The sequence below is a fragment of the Chinchilla lanigera genome, unplaced genomic scaffold (assembly GCF_000276665.1).
Source record: "Chinchilla lanigera isolate Chin_1 unplaced genomic scaffold, ChiLan1.0 scaffold00144, whole genome shotgun sequence".
Lineage (NCBI taxonomy): Eukaryota > Metazoa > Chordata > Mammalia > Rodentia > Chinchillidae > Chinchilla > Chinchilla lanigera.
In genome coordinates, this window is record NW_004955545.1 from 2,977,685 (window position 1) to 2,997,776 (window position 20,092).

At 54.6% G+C, this 20,092-nt stretch overlaps 2 protein-coding genes across 21 annotated transcripts in view; one reads left to right on the forward strand and one right to left on the reverse strand.

Moving 5' to 3' along the window:
* The first annotated feature begins 144 nt into the window (after nt 1-144).
* Nucleotides 145-10,836, forward strand: Lrrc71 (leucine rich repeat containing 71). Of its 10 annotated transcripts, none has more exons than XM_005411725.2 (16): nt 145-493; nt 3,022-3,171; nt 3,298-3,426; nt 3,556-3,631; nt 4,097-4,174; nt 5,668-5,736; nt 5,934-6,093; nt 6,170-6,253; nt 6,330-6,419; nt 6,931-7,071; nt 7,236-7,320; nt 7,708-7,796; nt 8,841-8,882; nt 8,958-9,072; nt 9,423-9,544; nt 9,777-10,836. In XM_005411725.2, the coding sequence occupies exons 1-16, from the start codon at nt 337-339 to the stop codon at nt 9,891-9,893; spliced, it is 1,704 nt and encodes a 567-aa protein (XP_005411782.1). In that variant the 5' UTR covers nt 145-336; the 3' UTR covers nt 9,894-10,836. The 10 variants fall into 10 exon arrangements, with proteins under 10 accessions (XP_005411782.1, XP_005411787.1, XP_013363741.1 ...); XM_005411730.2 differs by having other exon boundaries at nt 8,958-9,047; XM_013508287.1 differs by having other exon boundaries at nt 8,958-9,026.
* A 155-nt stretch (nt 10,837-10,991) lies between these two features.
* Arhgef11 (Rho guanine nucleotide exchange factor (GEF) 11) overlaps nt 10,992-20,092 on the reverse strand; it is a 110,484-nt gene continuing 101,383 nt past the window's right edge. For all 11 annotated transcript variants that reach the window (XM_013508283.1, XM_005411733.2, XM_013508284.1 and 8 more), the window contains 11 exons: nt 19,598-19,673; nt 19,116-19,283; nt 18,259-18,349; nt 17,500-17,625; nt 16,976-17,037; nt 16,053-16,271; nt 15,469-15,828; nt 14,401-14,496; nt 13,341-13,546; nt 12,935-13,124; nt 10,992-12,148 (listed from right to left, as the gene is read on the reverse strand). In XM_013508283.1, the coding sequence (XP_013363737.1) occupies nt 12,090-12,148; nt 12,935-13,124; nt 13,341-13,546; nt 14,401-14,496; nt 15,469-15,828; nt 16,053-16,271; nt 16,976-17,037; nt 17,500-17,625; nt 18,259-18,349; nt 19,116-19,283; nt 19,598-19,673 (1,653 nt within the window). In that variant the 3' untranslated portion in view covers nt 10,992-12,089. The remainder of the gene's footprint in view (nt 12,149-12,934; nt 13,125-13,340; nt 13,547-14,400; nt 14,497-15,468; nt 15,829-16,052; nt 16,272-16,975; nt 17,038-17,499; nt 17,626-18,258; nt 18,350-19,115; nt 19,284-19,597; nt 19,674-20,092) is intronic.

The window sequence follows — 20,092 nt, forward strand, 5'->3', positions numbered from 1 at the left end:
GCTCAGACGCCAGGAGCTCAGGGGTTCACCTGTAACCGCAACAGTCTGGGCCACGCCCCTCCTATAGTTAGCCCGCCCTCCGCCTGGCCCCCCAGTCCATCCGTCTAATCAGCCCCGCCCACCCTCCGGTAAGTCCCGCCCCCTCTCCGCTGCCTCGGCCGGCCCACCTCGCGCGGTCGCCTGGGAGAGAGACGCGTAGGACTCACGCTGCTGGCTGGTCGGATTCCCGTGGGTACCAGCCGAACAGAGACCCACTAGTTCAGCCGTCACCAGCGTGAGCCTCACAAGAGTCCTGTCCGGCTGAACCGCTCCCAGGAGGGTCGCAAACACACCAGTATGTCGAGCGAGCCGGGAACGGCAACCAGGACCCCGCGTCCTGGGACCCAGAAGTCGTCCGGCGCGACGACCAAGAAAGGGGAGCGAGGGGCCAAGGAGAAGTCGGCACCAGCCGCCGTCCAGCCGCTGATGGCTGAGGAGGAGTCCAAAAACCCGGGTACGCTGGGCTGGCAATGGGGTCAGGGGAACCAGGCTCCAGGTGCCGCTCTGCGCCTTCCCACCCGCCTCTCCCTGGTCGTAAGCCAGCCTTGGCTTGGCCTCAGGCTTGGCAGTTGAACTTCATCTTAAAGAAGCCACACTGTGATTTGGGATGCTGACAAGCACAATACGATGTGATAAGATATGAGATGTATGAGGGGAAGACCCAGGGAATGCTGGAGGTGGGGTCTGCCAGGAGGTGTCTTAAGCCGTTATATAGATAATCATTCATTTAACAATTATTTTTTGAATGTCTGCTCTGAGACTGGTATGGTTCAGAGAACAAGATGAACACAGTCCTGCTTTCACGGAATTTACTTTCTCTAGAAAAAGAAAACAAAACCATATAAGTCATAGTGAGTCATATAAATAGGGGGTGTTATATACATAGGGGGTGACACTTTGTTGCAAGTGATAGAACTGCAACCTGATCTAGTAAGCACAAATGAGAATTTATTGGATGGCTTCTTGACACAAACTTGACAGCTCTGCCATCAGAGAGGGACAGTAAGTTATTGTCTCTGGACTGGAGGTGTTTTACTTGGAAAAAGGCTCTGATTGTCCAAACCTTGCAAGATATCATCTCCCTGTCAGTGCAAGTGGCTGTGAGTGGGTGGAGAATTAGGAGAGCTAAAGAAAGAATATCTTCCAGAAGGAAGATAAGATAGGACAGAATCTCCTAGAGCAGAACTGGCACCAGGGCCCATTTCATAGAAGACAATTTTTCCATGGATGGGGTTGTGGTGGATAGTTTCAGGATGATTCAAGCACATTACATTATTGTGCACTTTATTTCTAGTATTACATTATTACATGAAATCGTTTTTTTGAGACAAGGTCTTGTTATGTAGTTCAGGTTCACCTTGAACTCACCACATAGCCCAACTGGCCTTAAACTCATGAAATAATTATACAATTTACCTTAATGCAGAATCAGTGGGAGCCCTGATTTATTTTCCTGCAACTAGATAGTCCTTTCTGGGGGTGATGAGAGACAGTGACACCCAAAGTGTATTGCTTGTGTCCAGTTTACTCCATAATCTCATTTTTGTTGCTGTCATTGCAGAAAACCCTGTTTCACAAAGGCAGAATGTTAGGAATGGAAGCAGGCTTTTCAGTGTTTGTGTGGGAATCTCAGACTTTAATCCAGAATGTATGGGGATCTGAAATTGTCTCAAACATACTTCAAAGACCACTGTCACTTGTGACCTCAAGCAATGGATCCTGTTTCAGTATGGACACAGTTGGTTCCCCAATTCACAAATTGGTCCTAGATCCACTCCTTTCTAGTTTGGGGGTCTTTTGTGGCTGGGAAGGCATACTCAAACCTTTTGAAAGCTGTGATAGGTAGTTATGCACCAGCTGGAAGAAAGAAGACCCTGACTCAATCACCTTCAAAATTTCTGCTAAGTTTAAAGCATTTTAAAAATCCCAATGTAGGGCTGGGGATAAAGCTCAGTGGCATAAATGCCTGCCTGGCAAGCTAAGTTCAATTCCCAGTACCGCAAAAAAAAAAAAAAAAAAAAAAAAGAAAAAAAAAACCCAAAGTTAAAAAAAAAGTTAATGTACCTTAGGGCTGGGAATATAGCTCAGTGGCACAGCACCTGCCTAGCAAGCGCAACGTCCTGAGTTTGACTCCTGGTACCAAAAAAAAAAAAAAAAAAGTTAAAAATCCCAATGTTTAAGCCATGTGGCATCGAACACCTGTAATCCTAGCACTTGGGAGGATGAGGCAGGGGGATCACCATGAGTCTGGGCTATATACTGTGAGTTTGGGCTATACACAGCCTGGGCTACACAGTGAGATTCTGTTTCAAAAAAATGAAGCAAACAAACAAAGTTTACTCATCACCCTCATAATTCCAGTTTGGCTTTGAATGCAGTCACTTTATCTGCTGGCTTGACTACAGCTGTAATTCTTCCCTAAAGGGGTAGATTGACTTTGCCAAGCAGGTTGTGTGTCACACAAGTAAGCAAGTTTCAGGACCCCTTTTTGTCAGTGCATGTGCTATTGGTAGTGACTTTTTCTAAAAGAAATCTCCAGAGCGGCTTTCCTAACTCAGAAACTGGCTGGTGATCTATCTTGAGAGAGCCATTGCATCTCAGATATAGAGAAGACATGTGTGTGCTGCACGTCACTCCTCTCCAGCTTCCTGAACAGATGTGAATTAAAGGTAAGCACTTGAATGTGGTTGCTAATATCAATCACATCTTGCAAACAACGTTAAGTTCAGGTGACATTTTTCAGCCTTTTTCTGTGGATGGCACACACAGTGGAAGTGTGTCACATTCAGCAGTGGCCTCTTTGACCTAAGCAGTGAAGCCAGAAGGCTGTCCAGGGATGGCAGCTGCTTGGTCTGCACATATAACACACAATAATCAATTTGGTTTTCCTGGCACGTGATCGTTCAGAGACTTGAACAGTTCTGTGGCTGCGGTATTGCTGGTAACAGCACTGCCCCTGACCAGCCCTCCCTCCCGCCGCAGAGGAGTACCAGTGCACGGGGGTGCTAGAGGCCGACTTCGCCGAGCTCTGCGCGCGCTCGGGCTACACCGACTTCCCCAAGGTTGTCACCCGGCCGCGCCCGCACCCTATCTCCGACTCCTCCGCTTCCACTTCGGAAAAGCCCACCCTCGGTGAGTGGCAGTGGCTGGTCAGGGGTCTGTGAGTGTGCGGGGCAGGGCTGGGGGCGGTGAGAGGCTGGAGTTCCCGGGGTGGGGGGGGGTGTGCGACAGCCTCCAGCCTCCTCACCTGGCTTCCAGAGGACCAGCGGCTGTCAGCGTCCTGCAGCCTCAACAGTCTGGAGAGCAAATACGTGTTCTTCCGGCCCACCATCCAGGTGGAGCTGGAGCAGGACGACGGCAAGGCGGTGAAGGAGATCTACATCCGTGGTAGCTCGCACACCCTGCTCTGTCCCACCCACACACCCCCGCCCCCGCCGGCCTTAGCCCCTCCCCAGGTCCTAGCCCCCACCCCCACCCCGCCCCCCGCAGGTTTAAGGCCCTCTTCTCCCTCTGCAGGCTGGAAGGTGGAGGACCGGATTCTGGGGATCTTCTCAAATTGCCTGCCTGCCCTCAGCCAGCTGCAGGCCATCAAGTGAGGACACTGGGTCGGGGAGGGGTCAGTGTGTGTGAGCTATACTGGGGGCTCAGGATAGACAAAAAAGGGCACGGAATATCCTGAACCCCAGCACTCTGGGAGGCTGAGACAGGAGGACCGAAAGTTCCAGATCAGCCTGGGCCATTTAACGAGACTTTGTCTCAGAACACAAGATTGATTGACTGATTGATTGATTGATTGATTTCAAAGCACAAAATTTAAAAAGGGCTGGGTGCAAAGCCCCTGGGTCAGTCTCCAGCCAGTAGCATACGCACGCCTGCGTGTGCGAGCGTGTGCGTGCACGCACACACACACACACGCACGCACACGCACGCACGCACTAGCGGGCAGATGCCAGGTCTGCAAAGTGGGGTAGAGGGAAGGAAGGGCCTGCTGGAGGACTTGCAGGAGTCCTCATACCAGGTGACCTCCCGCTATTTCTGTTCTTTCTGCTGACTGCAGCTTGTGGAAAGTAGGGCTGACGGATGACACCCTGAGCACTTTCATCGCCCTCCTGCCTCTCTGCTCACCCACGCTCAGGTGAGGGGAGAGTGGTTGGGCTGGGGAGGCGTGGGGGGAGCAGTTGGTACAGAAGTGGTGAGTCCCTGCTCTTGGGCCTGGCATCCTGGAGGGCACAGGTTTCAAGACATGTCTGTTGGGTTGTGAAGCTCTCCCCTGACAAGACTCAATCCCATTTCAGCCCTCACCAGCATCCAAAGAGCCCAGCCCTTGGGGCCTCACCCTCTACTCTCCCTGGAGGTCATCTCCCAGTTCCTTGGCCTGGGCCTGAGGCTGGGAAGACAGTTGTCATCTTGCAGGAACTCACAGCCAGGAGGCAGAGAAAAGGACCTAGGAGTAGACCTTGCAGGGTAGTCGGGGTGGTGGAGGTGAAGCAGTGCCACCCACTTCATGGGAGGGGGCAGGAAGGCCTGGAAGGCTGCCTGGAGGTGGTGGTGGTGCTGGTTTTTTCTTGGAGGACTGGGATATAGAGCAAGACCCTATCTTAAAAAAAAAAAATCTAGGGGCTGGGGATTTAGCTCAGCAGCACAGGGCCTGCCTGGCAAGTGCAAGGTCGTGAGTTTGATTCCCAGTACTGGAAAAAAAAAACAAAAAATCTATCTGGTGGTTGTTTTTGTTGTGATTCAAAAAGACCTGTATTTTCTCAGTACTACTGGAGAAGTCCTTAGTCTATAGAAGGGTCATGCAGTAATTTATCAGTTACTGTCTAACAAAATGGCTCCCAAATTTAGTGGCTTCAAACAGCACTTATTCCCTCATAGGTTCTGTGAGATCATCTGGGTGTGGGCTAGCTGGGTGCTTCTTGCTTGGTCTGTTTTGAGGCTGCAGTAAAACTTGGCTGGGGCTGTGGTGAGGCTGGAGTGAAGAATCTGCTTCCTGGCTCTACCGTGTGACTGACTTGAGGCCTCTCCCAGGCATCTGCTTATTTGTTGGTTGCTTTTTTCTTTTCCTTTCGTTTTTGAGACAGGGTCTCATGATGTAGTTGAAGCTGGCCTTGAACTTGCTATGTAGCCCTGGCTGGCCTTGAACTGGAGGCGATCCTCCTTCCTGCCTCAGCCTCCAGAGTGCTGGAATTACAGGCATGCACCACCGTGGCTGGCTGCCCCAGGCATTTGCGTGTCCTGTGACAGGGCATTAGGGAGAGTGCCAGAGAGCACTGGAGGCGCAGACCATGGTGACCTGCATGTGGGACCAACACTTGGCAGTGTCACCCATCACTCTTGCCACATTCTGTTCATTAGAAGTGATCCCCTAGGTCTGGCACAGTGAAGGGAGTCACAGAGTGCCTGGAGAGCAGGAGCTGAGGGCCATTCTAGAGATTGCTCCAGCACAGTCAGCCTGCGGAGAGGCCCTTTCACATCTGAGCTCATGCATGCATTTTCAGCCTGGGGATCGGTCCCCCAGGTTTCCGGTCCTTCCGCCGCCGCTTCCTAGCTGCTCCCCTGCTTGTGTCTGTCCCTCTCTCTTACCTCCTCAGTGGTCTCTCCTGGTGCTCAGATCTTTCCTGTCTGCAGGAAGGTGTCTCTGGAGGGGAACCCACTGCCGAAACAGTCCTATCACAAGCTCATGGCCATGGACAGCACGTGAGGCCACCCCCCCTTGCCCCCTTCTCTGGGCCTGTCGCCCATTCCACGACAGGAATGAGCCCCGCCCTTCCTTATCCTCTGGCATCTCCCCGGGGGCCCTCCGTTCCTGCCCTGTCCCTCCATCCTTGTCTCAAGTCCCCAGACCTTGAGGGCACCCAGCAGTGCCGGATTTCCTGTCCTCTCCCGCGGCCCAGGATCGCTCATTTGTCTCTGCGGAATAACAACATCAACGACTACGGCGCACAGCTCTTGGGCCAGGCTTTGTCTACACTGCACGGCAGCAACCGGACTCTGGTGTCCCTGAACCTGGCCTTCAACTTCATCGGGGACAAGGGCGCGGGCCACCTGGCGGACGTGCGTGCACGGAGGCCGGGGTGGGGGCGCTCCCTCCCGGCTCGACTCACCAACCACCTACCTGCCTGCTCCGTAGGGCCTTCGGCTGAACCGCTCGCTGCTCTGGCTGTCCCTGGCGCACAACCGCATCCAGGACAAGGGTGCCCTGAAGCTGGCCGAGGTGAGGGCCAGCTACGATATGGGGAGCCCCCACCCCGGCCTCCCTTGGGTCTGACGGAGGCCTGGCCTTGCCCCAGGTCCTGCGCCCCTTCGAGCTGAAACACCCTGAGGTGGTGGAGCGCCGGCGCCTCCTACTGGAGAAGGCGTCACAGGAGCGGTCAAGATCGGTGAGCAACCGCAGGTGTCAGCTGGAACTCGGCTCCAACCTCTGCGGGGTGGGCTCCAGCAGCACAGCCACCTTGTGGGCCGTCAAAATACCAAGCACTAGATTCAGACCCGGACTTGAACTCCAGCTCATCCATGCATCAGCCTGTGACCCGGGACTTAACCCCTCTGCCTCAGTTTCTTTTTCTGTAAATGGGAATTGTACCTGCCTTACAGGATTGAATGAGTTAATTCATTGAGCACATTTACAATAGTGCCCAGCAAATAGCCCAATGACAGCTATTCCCAGTCAGTAGGAGAGTCTGCACCCCACTTGACCTCCCAACTCACCCCTGCCCATACCTCCGATACTCCTCAGCTCAGAGGAGGTCCTGACAAATTGTTTTCAACTTCTGGGAGGAAGATGGGTGGCAGGTGCCGTCAGCCCCACTGCTGCCCCACCTGGGGATCCTCCTCACCATCTCTCTTTGAAGAAGGGCTCTAACTGCTGCTTTATCCCATTTACGAGCACAGCCAACCTCCTCTCGACAAGCAGAGGCCAAAATGGAACGGGAGAAGCCTCAGATGGGGGGGATCAGCTCTGTGGCACTGGTGGAAAAGATGCAGTCAATGAAAACCCTTAAGGGCCTGGCCAAGAAAAAGGAGAAGCCAGGGGTAGGTGGGCTTAGGGATAGCTGGGTGGTCTGGGAGGGACCTCTAAGATGTACAGAGGGAGGGAAAGAAAGGAGGCCAAATGGGCCTCAGGTCTACCTCCCCCCAGGGCTTCCCACACCTGCTGCCCATCCCCTGGGAGGCAGGACTTATCGCTCCTCTTACAGCCTCCACAGGAAGTGGTTAAGAAGGAGAAGTCACCCACACAAGGAACCCCTAAGAAAGAAGACACCACAAAGCCAGGCAAGGGGAGTAAGTGCAGGTACCCCTTGACTGTGACCTTCCCTGTGAGAAGGAGGGAAAAGCAGCGCAGGAGGCCCCTGGCCTGGATGTGTCTGCCAGGAGCTGGCCCTGCTCATGCCTCTCTCTGGCCTTCCTTCCTCCTCACAGTGATGATGTGGGAAGCCCAGACATGCTGGCTCCCCTTCCTTCTACAGCTCGTGCCCCAGAGCTGGATCCTGATGGCCCTGTTCTCAGAAAAGGAGCCTATCTACCTAGCTGGGGGCCCTTGCACTTGTTACGTTATACTCAAACCCAAAGTTCCTAGGGTCTAATGGCCTCACTGTGCCCATTCTCCTTGGGGAACCTGGGTGGTATCCAAGGTCTGCACTATGCATTCTGGCTCATTTCTGCCTACAGAGGTAACCATCCCTGAGCAGAAACCAAGCAGGGGGAAAGGGACCAAGCCAGGGAGCAAAGAGAAGCGCAGCATCCTCTTGGAATCTGAGGTAAGTTGAGGGAGAAGCAGAGGTGGGGTCCGGGCTTCCTCAGGAGTGCTGATGCTCCGGCCCTTCCTGGGATGGGGTCTTCTGCCCTGGGCCTTGGCAGGAGTCATTTCATCTTTTTCCCTCCACTGCTATTTCCACCACACTTGAAAGCTCCTCCATCCCAACCTGGGCTTGCTGTGGCAGCAGTGAAGCTTAGCGTTTCCCTCCCCTTCTGACTTGGACAAGGCCTTCTCCCTTTCCTTGTCCGGTTGTAGCCCACACTTTAGATCTGCTGTCTCAATTGAAGCTACTTCTCCAAAGGCCACCCGCTCCACCCTTGCTTGGGCAGTTGCACAGGGAACAAAGGGTGTCCTCTTTGGGAACAAAGGGTGTTCTCTTTCACCCCTTTCCTGCTCTATTCTGACCAACCTGCTCTGTGCTTTGAAATCTGCCTGAGGTGCTGACTTCACACTTCCAGCTTTCCAACCTGTCAGCCACTATGGGTCTGTTTCTGTCCTTATATTTTTGTTTTCTCCCTGCCCCAGCCCTGCTGAGACCTTCCAGGTAGGGAAGCACCCCATCCACTTACAGAAGTCTCCCTTGTCCCCTAAGACAAGCTCTTAGAACAGGAAATTGCACAAAGGAAAACCACTGTGGCCTCAGCCTGTCTTGAACAGGCTGTTTCTCACCAGCACCTTTTCACATGCCTCCACCGCCATCTTGCCGGTCTGCTCTCATTGCTCATGGTAGCAAGTACTTGCTATAAGCGAAATTCTGTGTGCTGTTTCCTGCTTGCGGAGCCTTTGCACAGCCATTTTTTGCCTGAACAGCTTCCCCTCGCCTTCCTTCACCTGAGGATGTCAATACCTTCACACTGCAACTCACAGGCACATCTTCCAGCTGTTCCCACCCTGAGATGGGGCTAGGAGCTCCCCCACCACACTCCATAGCACTCCTAGCTTACCTCTTCCGGGGCCATGCTGTAATGAGTTCCAATTTTACTCGGGCTCCCACACACCAAGGAGCTTCTGGAGGGTATGGGCTTATTTATCTTTGTGTCCCCAGCACCTAGGACAGATCCTGGACTCTAGCCAGCACGCAAAACATGTATGTTGAATGAATGAATGACTGGCCTGTTGACCAGCTCCCCTCTGCTCCGCTGCAATTAGTATTCTGCTTTAGCAGCTGGTTGCAGAAGCTACAGAGATGATCAACCCTCTCCTGGAGCCCATGGAGCACCGAGATGGGAAGGTTTTCATGCCTGGGAACAAGGTCCTTTTGTACCTCAACCTCCTCCGTATGTTTGCCGAGCTTCCCTGCCCCCCACCCCTTGTAGCTCCTGTCAGAAGGATGCCCACCCCAACTCTCAGGGAGCATACCTGGTTCTCCCACAGTTGGGATCATGTCTGAGGCCCTTGTGCACGGGCCAGGGGTGAGGGGAAGTTCTGGTTCAGGGAGGAGGCTGAGGACTGTAAGACAGGTGGGGGAGGGGGAATAAAGAGGGGGAAGGGAAGTCAGACAGCAAGCAGTCAGGGAGTTGGGGTGGAGGGCTGCTCAGGGAAAGGTGGTCCTGGTGGGGGGTGTCTGGGGATGGGGAGCTGGACAGGCAGGCTTCAGAGGGTGTGACAGGCCACCTCTCACCACCAGGAAACCGCATCACAGAGGTGGGGCTGGAGGGCTTCCTCGCAGCAGTGCGGTACCAGGCACAGCTCTCCAAACCCAGGAGTGCATCGAAGGGCCCAGTGGGGCTGCTGTGGCTGTCCCTGGCGGTGAGTTCCTCCTCCTCTCACCACTGCTACAGGCACCTCTGCCTTCCATTTCCGAGGCAGGTCTACAGCCCCCCGCTCCATTTTACAACATGGACTGCATTCCTCTTGCCCTAAGATCAGCAGTGTTACTCACTCCACGTCTGCTAGCCCCTAACCTGTCCTGCTCCAGGGCATCTTTTCTCACAGAGGACTAACCTTCATTCTTCTCAGCTGCCAAATCTTCTTCCTGCAGAAAAACTGCTTCGACTCACAATGTCCCATGCACATCATGATCCAGGAACTGATGCTGCCAAAGGACCCCATCAAGGTCAAGCTCAAGGATGAGGAGGCCCCGCCTTTCTCTACCTAGCCCCTACCACCATCTTCACCGAAGCTCGGGCCACAGACACACTCGCACTGTCACCATGTGTGGCGACCCACCAGGGGAAACCTTAGACCAGGAACAGACTATTGCTGTACTTTTCCTTAGGGGTGTTTGAAGTTTGTTCCACAGCTATGTGAAACATTTGATCTGTTCACATTACATGGTCAGAAATGACAGTGTGAATCACTTCACAGTTCAGCCCCTCCGCCGGCATCAGATGGCCAGGGATTGCCCCTGTCTCTGGAGGACTAGTTCCTGCTTGTCCAGGCCGTCACTTTCCAAGTTTGTCAGAGGATATACACTCTGCCAGGGATTGCCTGTTGACACACACAAGCTGTGGCAGCGGGAGGAGGAGGTACTGAGCATGTCCCCCTCCAATCTGGCCCACTCAGGTATTTGATGGGTATGGAAAAGGCCAGGGCTCAGCACCTACGTGGCAAAGACTAAGCAAGCACTGTTGGTAACCTGAACCCAGAGAACACAGACCTGACTCTGAGGCGCCCACATCCAGTAGCAGGGAGCCCCGAGAAGAGGGGCAGATTAGAGCCAGTCTCCCTGCCCAGCCCAGGGCACTGACCGCTCCACATTCGCCTGTGAGCACCCTTACGGCCGGTGAGCCCTCAGACTCTGCGGAGGCACTGGAGCGACAAGCTGTCATTTCTCTGAATTCCCAACGCAGAACATGACGATCAGACACCCCAGCTTCCTGCTACCCCTGCCAGTCCTCTTGGAGCCCCGGTCCTTCTCCACACTTTATCATTGGTGACCTGGCTGTGTCTGAGGGAGTGGGTGCTGGCCAGGCCTCAATGACCCCTGTACCTTATGGTCACAGTCCTACTGCTGCCTGGGGGCAGTTCCTGAGGTCCCTGGGCCTTGGGCCCATTGCTCCTTTGTGTTTGTGTGTAAACTGAGTGCATTATCTTTTGAATTTTCTGCCTGGGACTGTATAATTTAGCTCTTCAGGGAACACACATCTGAAGCTTTGGAAAACAACGTGGTAAGACCTGGTTCTAAGGCTCTGGCATCAGGAACAACTCTGGTCAGTATCTTTTATCAACGTGGTCCCAAGAATCACACACATACCACAGTTGAAGAATATTTAACTTTTCTTAAAAAAAAATCTTAACCATGAAAGGAAGAAAATAAGAGTATACATTATCTTAACAGCAAAACAGTCATTTCCATATCTATACTTTATATATTATATATATATTTATATATATGTATATATACACCTAGCACAGTGTGTATATTTAGTCATCAGTGGGGGCTGGAGTGAGGACATGGTGATGGCCAAGGCTGTGGTAGCCCCCACGGATGGTCCTGGGTTAATTCAGGGACTCCAGCATTCAAATCCCTTGCCCACTCCTAGGGTCCATCTTCAGCTCCATACCTGCTACACAGGTTTCTATAGGGGCAGGTGGGGAAGGGAGGACACAACGGTACGAGAAGTTCTCCACAGGCCCTGTCCCGAGCACCGGGCCACAGAGGAGGGGTCAGGAGACCTCCCCATACAGCACAGGGACAGGCCAGCCTGCCTCCTCCTTCAGGCCCTGACCCTGGATGGGTGGGTGGGCTTGCTGTGAAGGGATCCGAGTGGTGGCCCTACTCCACTTTCCTTAACAGTCCCTTCTGTAACTACCTCCAGCACTCAGGGACAGAAACAGAAGTCAAGTTATTTACAACAGCAAAGATGCACATACAATACATACATATTTATAGGAATCCAAAGTGACCAAGAGGAGAGGGGAGACACCCAGCTTGGCCTGGGGTCCTGAGGAGATGGGGAGGAAGAAAGTGCATTTACACTGGAGCCTCCTCCTTTCACCTGCATACAGGGCGCTGTGCACACGGTGTGCACGCAGGTGCGCATGCCGTGTGGGCGCAGCAGACCACTGCCAACGGGCGAGTAGGGGCCTTTCAGAGGCAGTCAACATGCTCAGGAGACTGAGGCCCTGGAGGGCTGGGCTAGAGGGCTGGAGGGAGGGGAAAGACACTGAGACCTGGCTTCGATCTGTGCAGACCAAGCAACATGCGGGTCTCCCCCAGGCCTCGGCTGCATCCGTTTCCCCATTGCCCCTTCCACAGGGAGGTGGTCTGGGGCCTCCCTGCTGGCACCCCTGCCTCAGGCTTGTCCCTGATGGAGAGGTGGGGATGCACAGGATTTGGTTGTCATGGTGGCTACAGTCCTGGTGACACAGGTGTGTCTGTAGTGCTGTCTTCCAGAGGGGTGTCACAGCCTGTGAGAGAATGGCAGGGTGAGAAGCCGGCCCTGCCTGAGGTGAACCCTGCTGTGTGCTGTCTAGAAAGCCCTCCTTGGACTTAAACTTCATCATCTGTCTGTGGTAAAGCACTCCTCCTGCTTCAGAAACCCTCATTTTTGGTAGGACCTGAAAGAGGCTGCATACTGAACCCTACTTCTGTTCTGTCAGCCTCCAAATCCCTAGGTGGGGTAGATATGTACTTTGTCTTTTTTTTTTTGTCTTTTTGAGACAGGGTTTCACTAAGCAGTTCAGGTTGGTCTTGAACTCACTTTGTAGCCCAGGCTGGCCTTGAACTCGCAACGATCCTCCTGCCTCAGTCTCTCGAGTGCTGGGATTATAGGAGTGCACCACTACACCCAGCGTTGGGACATGGCCAGGCCACTTTTTTTTGTTTTTCCCCTCCGGTACTGGGAACCGAACTCACGACCTTGCGCTTGCCAGGCAGGCGCTTTTGCCGCTGAGCTACATCCCCAGCCCCTTAGGCCACTTAATTGGTTCTGAACATTTAACAAGTAAAGGCTGTAGGTGTGAGACTAGGCTCCCTCTGGTGCATAACTACACAGCACAAAGAAATAGGGTTCAATTCTGGTCCCATCTTTAAGGGATCTTCTGTGGGTGTCTTTAAAAAAAGATCACTTTCTGGAGCTAAGAGTGAGTTATTAGTCAAGGACAAACATGACTCTCAGAGCCTGCACCTCTCACATTGCCTGCTAACACACACTTCTCCTTCATGTGGGCATGGAATGAGCTGGCTTCACTCACCGTCCTCAGGGTAGGACTCTGGCTCATGGCTGTCCCGGGGATCAGAGGCCAGGGCTTCCTTGGCTGGAGGGGAGAGGGAGCTGTCTGTCCATCTGGATGTGTCTGTGTGGAAATTGCCCACAGGTGTGGTGCCACCAGAGGACTCTCCACCAAGGGATTTGAGTAGCTCTCTGTGGGCCAGCTCCATGTCCTGGAAGAGTTGGGGGATGACTGCTCAGGTTCTTTTATTCATAGGCTTCTGGGGGAAAGGCGCTCACTCTCCCATCTGTGCTGGGCCCCTGTGATTTCAAGGTGGCTGGGTGGGCAGAGGCCAGGTCTAGGGCTCCCACAAAGACACCTCACTCTTAGTGAATGATTCTGGATGACATAATGAAGGCCTCCAGGGATCCTCGCCTCTGTCCCTCACCTTGAGCCTGTTGAGTTTGAGGGTGAGCTGCTCGATGGTGCGGAAAATCATGCCCACGTCCCTGAGGGCCAGGTCAGGGGAAGAGCGGCTGGGGAGTCTTTGATCTCCACTGCCTGCTTGTGGCTGGGGGTGGCTTGTGGGAGCCCCTGAAGGGTCGGTGCTGGAGTCCACTGGTCCTGCTGGCATGCTGACATAAAAACAGTTCCCTGTTCCCACGGGGAGAGAAAGAGATCAGGAGGCAAGCAGAGAGACACCCGAGTTCTCTCCCCCTCCCTCAGTGTTTCCACATACACGCGGGCAGATAGGATGGGCCCGGGAAGCCTTCTCTGACAACAGCGTGACCCATGTGGGCCTCACGTGCCTACCGGCTCTTCTACCTCAAGATGACAACTCTGTGAGGCTGGCCACATGCCAGGGAAGGTGCTTAGTGATGGAGGAGAAGCAGGGAGGGCAGGTGGCCGTGTTCCATTTGGAGAGCAGGGAGTGGCTCCCATCCCTTGAAGGGAAGGCAAAGAAACACTGGGCTGGTTTTGGACTCTTTTGAAAATGTAGCAGCAGCAGCCTCATTCACCCTGCCTCAGCTCCATCTCTGCTGATAGGTGACAATGCTGCCCCCGCCTGAACTGTCAGAGCAGGGGGGTCAGAGACCATGCGAGGAAGGGGTGGAGGGCCACACAGTTAGCAGGGCAGGTGGGCACTGAGGGGTCTGGGAGGCCGCTGGAAGTTGGATTCCACAGTAGCACTGGAGTGGGGCCTGGGGTAGAAGTGCCCGCTCAGCATGTCAGGTTAAGCGCACTGGCTGGGTTCTCGGCACTGGGCCCCAGCTCGCTTCTTTGCCTCACCTCACAACTGGGCACAGGCTGCTTAAACCTGTGCTCTGCAAGGGGCCACACAGCTCCTGATGAGCGGTTTTCAAGAGCTGGAGGTTAGATTATAGCACAGGGTCCCGACCCACTTGAGACAGTTGAGGGCATCTGCACTTCAGACAAGGTCTGATGCCCCAGGCTCAGCTCTGCCCCACAGCCCTGGCCCGGCTATGGCTAAAGGAGAGGTTGATTACCCGCAGCCTTTGTTCCGCCTTCCACTCCAGGTGGCTCCGGTTCTGACTGGCCACCCTCTGGCAGTACAGGGGCAGCCTTGCCGCCTGCCACCTCAGCTGCACCACCACCACCACCAGCGAGAGGCCAGAAGCCAGGGAAAGGGAGGGGAGCAGCAAGGGGGGGGAAGAGGTGGCAGAAACAAGAAAAGGGAAGAACACCGTGAGCACAAGATCACACACGATCACCTCCTGGGAGCTGCAGAGAACTTTCCACCATTTCACCGAAAGACAGAGGGAGGAAGGTCAGTTCTCAGAAACTGGAAGTGGGCACACCTCAGGCAGACAGGCAGGAGGCAGCATGAGGCATGAGGGGGACAGGAAGCTCTTGTGGCACCGCTGCAGGGCCTACCAGCCTCCTGCGCCAGCTTTCGGGATCTTTCCCACCACACTCCTCGGACCTGCTGGTCTTCTCAGCTCACTCTGCTGGGTGTGAGCTGCCCTTCCTCAGCTCCCTGCTCTGGCCACTCCAGCTGGGCTTGACACCTCCCCGCCACCCCAGCAGGTGAGTCTTGTCACAGAGCTGTCTGCAGCAGTGTCCTCCCAGCTGGAGCCCCTTCCTGTCATCTTGTTCCCTCAGGCACAGTCCCTCCCTCCCTAAGTGTCCCTCCCTTGCCTCCCTTTCTGGCTGCTATCTTGTCGAGGATTGGAGGCTCCTGGGAAGAAAAAAACCACACCTTTTCCTCAGGACTTGAAGGGTGGTAAAGAACAGAAACCTTTATTGGGAGGTGACTTTTGCTGGGTAATAGTAAATGTCCTCACTTATATATATAACAGAATGGAGTTCAGAGATGATCACAGTTTTGTCTCAGGTCAGAGACATTAAGTAACAGAGTTGAATCTTTGAACCTCAGTTGTTTGACACCAAAGCCTTCACATGGTACAAATGTATCTCCTTCCCTCAGGGTCCCATGCTAGTCTCTGCTCACACAGTTCCCAGGATAAAGATGGCAATGAAGTAGCTGCAGGAACTTGCCTCTACCCCAGCAAAGCAGTAGGTGTCTCCCTAGGGCACATTCCAATGCATCTTACCTTTTCTCACAACTTTGTAACTCCCTGCTGCTTCTGTGCTTGAGGCCTCTTCAGGTGGATTCCTATCCAGCTCAGGAGACTCCCAGATCCCAGAATTTCTGGTCCTTGGGGGCAGGTGGGCCAGAGAGTGAGCCACATCCTCCTGCTCTGGCTGGCCTCCCTCCGGCTCTGGGAGCTGGGTGTTGGTCCTGTCACCTCTGACCAGAGCTAGTCCTGGGGAACCTGGGTCCCAGGGGTGAGAGGTGATGCTGACGACTGAAGGTGTAGGTGTTAGGTCATCCTCGGGCTCCCCAGCAGCCTGAGTGTCCATGGTGTGACCGGGCAGCAGACTCCACAGGATCAGGTGCCGCAGGTTCTCCACTGAAGGGGAGACAGGGTGATGCTGGCTTCCCCAGCCCAGGACCCATGCTGCGCCAGGGGTGAGAAGGCTCAGAGGAGGGAGGAGCAACGCTGTTCAACTCAACCTGCTATGTAAACTGGGCAGAGCTGGAGGGCTCTGACCAACCAGGAGGTGACCACATTCATCTGATCTCAAAGAGCCTTTGAGCAGAGGAGGCTGAAGCTCACACTGGCTGTGCACTTACCATCTTCCAGGGCTGAGTCAGCAAGTCCTTCCATGAACAGGGGACCTGGGAGGGCCAGGCCGACGGGGTCTCTTGTCCTGATGCCCCTATTCTCTCCGTTCAGAGAGGTGGAAGGGAGAGGCAGGGCCTCCAGCTCCTCTTCCCCTGCACTGCCCTCCTGCTCAGGCTCCTCTGGCGGCACTGGCTGCTTTCCTTGGACTCTTTGCTGGGTCTCTGGACCTGTTTTGAGAGGGACTATGAGGCTGGGAAAGGGGGAGTGAGAGTACCTGTAGGTTGAGCCTGCACCCAGCTTCTCAAGGGAATACTGTCTGCTAGGGTCTACAGAGGCTTTCCGAGTAGCCACTGCCCAGGCTCTTGGGATGCATCAAAGATGGACGAAACAAAGACCCTTGTCTGGGGATGAGGGTGGGGTAGGTGGCTTAAAAGCTAGTACAGGGACACAGATAAATAACTGAATCACATAGTTCTTAGACGCTGATGAGTGCTGTGGGAAAGAAGACGAAACAGAGCAGGGTATGAGGTGCCAGGAATGGCGGTTATAGCATCAAATGGCAGGGTCAGAGAAAGCGTCAGCGCAAAGGGGACACAGAACGGGACTAGAAGCGGGTGTGGGAGTTAGGAGGAAAAGCACTCAAGCAGAAGGACACAGAAGAGGGGCCCAGCCAGAGAGACCAAAATTTCCCTCCAAGCCTGAGCTTCTAACCCCCTAGCACAAAACTTTCAAGGAGAAATCTGTCTGAGAACACCCTATCTAATCCCACCCCAGCAACTGTATCTGAAACCCTCTGAACGCACCTTCACCTCCAGCAGCAACCTAAGCCCTGGCCGAAATGTGCAGGGGCCCTGGAGCCCAGCACCTGCTTCCTCTACGGATCCCCCAACCTGGCAGGCTGGGCTCCCACGAGACAGTGCAGGGGCCTTACCTCCAGCCAGCTCCTCAGGCTCTGCTTCACCATGGAACACTTCTGAGTCATCCAGTTCTATCCTGAGGGAAGAAGCCCACTGCGGGTGAGAGAAGGCTACCTGGCGGCAGTTCTGGCCCCACCGGCCAGGAGGTCGAGATGTGACGAAGTCCCATGGGGACCCAGCAGTTAGAACAAGCAATGAGGAAGCTGCTTCCAAGAAGGGAGGGGCCAGGCCTCTTCACCTGCCTGGTGGGGATGGGGTGGGCATTGGCTCAGCCTCTCTGGTCCCTTACTCTGCACCCAGCTCTACTACAGGGACTGTCTCCATTACAGCAGCCAGGAGGGAGGGCAGTGGGGCGGTGGGAGGTGGGGGCAGAAGGTAGAAAAGAAATGTTCCTCCATCTATTAGAGCTCGGGACTGTTTCCCAGACAGCACCTCCCTGCCACGGCTGTCCGCCCCAGGAGTGAAGGGCTTAGGAGCAACAGGAAGCAGGCAGCCTGGAGCGGGGATGGGACAGGGCCTGGAAGGCTAAGCACTGCACCTGCTGGGGGTGGGGCCTTGGTGAGCTGGCTCCTGGGGGCCTGGAGGCTGTGGAAGGATGGGCACAGGGGCAGCTCCAGGGTGCTTGGTGGCATTCCGCACAGCCTCTTCTAGGAGCTCCATCCATCTGTTGCTCGGCAGGAAGAGAGAGGACTGGTGGTGAGAACAAGGCCAGGCACATGCCTTGTTCCCTGCAGACCCTACTGCTCCAAAGCTTCAAAGCCCCACAGCCGGGCCGCAAGGACCCTCTGCCTGGCAGCCACCCACCTCCTACACAGTTCTCAACGGCTGCTCCCTTGGGTTTATATGACTTGAAGTTACCAATTTCTAGACACCAACCCTCTGGTAAGCCCTGCGCTAGGCACTCTCTACGTTCTCCCTTTCAAAATAACTCTCTAAGAGGTAGCGTTATCCATATCCTACAGAGGAAACTGTGACTCAACCTGTCTTCTTCCACTGCGCCATGCCACCTCTGGCGCCTGCTAACGGGGAGCCGTGGTGTGGGTGGGTGGTGCAGGTGTGGCGGAGGGGCCTGGAAGGGTGCAGACTTAATACAACTGTCACAGGACCTGGCTACAGAGTGAGGGTGATGACCCCTCACAGCTTCTCTAAGCCTGCCCTGCCTCCTGCTTCCCTTCCCAGCTCCCCATGCAGTGACGACTCTGGACCCAGCCCTGACCTCACTGTCCACCATCTTCATACACACTACCCAGGTCCCAAAGGGATGGTGGTTATGCGGGGCCCCTCAATCAATTCTCACGTGTTCTTGTCTGATGACGTCAGTGCGACCAGCTCGTAGATCTGCGGAGGGCCCAGCTCAGAGGTGCAGATGATGAAGAAGGCCCGTTTATCTGTGTGAGGAAAGACAAACAGCAGGGTCAACATGGAGTGGGAGATGTGACAGCCTGGGCTAGAGTGACTAAGGGCAGACCAAGGGCTAATAGGAGGAAGACTGCAGTCAGTAAGGGCTTTCAGAACCCTGGGACCCACTAACAGGAGGCAGGTGGCTCTGGGACCTCATATCATCTTTCACAGCTGTCCCCTCGCCCTCCTGCTCTAATAACTGAGCGCTGATGTGCGTCCAGTGCTTTGGGTTTACAAACCTTTCCACCCCCACTGTCTCTTCATGCCCCTGCAGGTGGGCAGGCAGCACTAGGTTAGAGATGAAGAGGGAGCAAGGGCCCTATGCCCTTCACCACACTTCTCCCTGCTCACCTCTGCCTGCTGGACAGTGCTATGGGCTTTCCTCTTCTGTAAGCACTCTGCCCAGGGCACTCTTGCAAGAGAAAGGCTTGTCTGCCTCTTCCTGCCCTATCCTATTCTTCCCAACCCTGCTTGGACATCCTCACCATCCCATCCGGCACTGTCCTTGAGGGCTGACCATCCCACTCCACCTAATCCATCTTCACCCTGGACCCCTCCTATCCCCCATCCTATCCAGCACCTACCCCATCTTGACCACATTCTCCTGCTAGGCTGGGTCATGGAAAGGAACACGGGCAGACAGGTAGGTCAGTAAGGCCCCAGGCTGGATCTGCATCACCCAGTGCTCACTGGACACAAGTCACAGTGATCATAGCCCAGAGCCCAGGCTGCTGGACATCTCCTTGTAGGTACCTGTGGCCACAGAGCGGATGAGCACAGCGTTGAGCTTGAGCACGGGGCTGAATGTCTGTTTGCTGTCCATGGAGCCCACAGCTGTCTTGCTGTGGCACTTCAGCAGCAGCCGCTCATCCTGTCTCTGCAGCAACACTAGCAGGTCCTCCAGCAGCAGCACGTGGAGGTCTGGGGGTTATGAGGCATACCCTGCTGCGCACTTATCCCTCATCAGCACAAGGGGACAGTGGGGCTCTTGGATGACTTCACTAGGGCCCAGGTGGCTCTGGGAGTCTGGGGACCCCACGTCCTTTCTCTCTGGTTATTCTTTCAATACTGTGCTTAAGGATCCCGGGGGCTATCATCCCAGTCTTGTTGTAAGTGCCCGCCGGTTACCTCAACATCCCTTTAGAGCAACACCTTCCTGGTTCATGCAACAGAGACAGAAGACTCCCAGAGGCTACCCACCACAGATGCCCTCTGTGCCTGTCCCTGGCACATACCCAAGGTCTTATCCTTGCTGATCCTCCAGGTCAGGGGCCCCTCGTGGATCATCTTTCTGGTTGTAAGATCCAGGCTCTGTGAAGGAGACACTATCACTCATTCACTCAACAAGTGCATGAGAACCTACTAGGTGTGGGCATTCTGCCAAGGCCCTGGGAATTCATGGTGAAGAAGAAACAGTCCTTTCCCTCATGCTCTCATAGGGGACAGAGCAAAGTAAAAAGGCAACTATGAAGCTATGTGCAGTGTGCTACGTGATGGCTCTGGCTCGGGTCTCCGTCCCGCTACTACACATGTCATCTATCTTCCCAAGAGACCGCTCGCCTCTTCTGCCCTCTTTCCCTTCATCTCTACTCCTGCCCAAATGATCTCTCCATTTGCCTTAAATCTTACCCCATGCTCTAAGATCCACTCGTCTTCACTTGGTGAGGTGTCTGCCCTGTCCATCTAAGGACAGTGATAATGGTAACAGGTGTCTCCTAGGGCCCCACTGG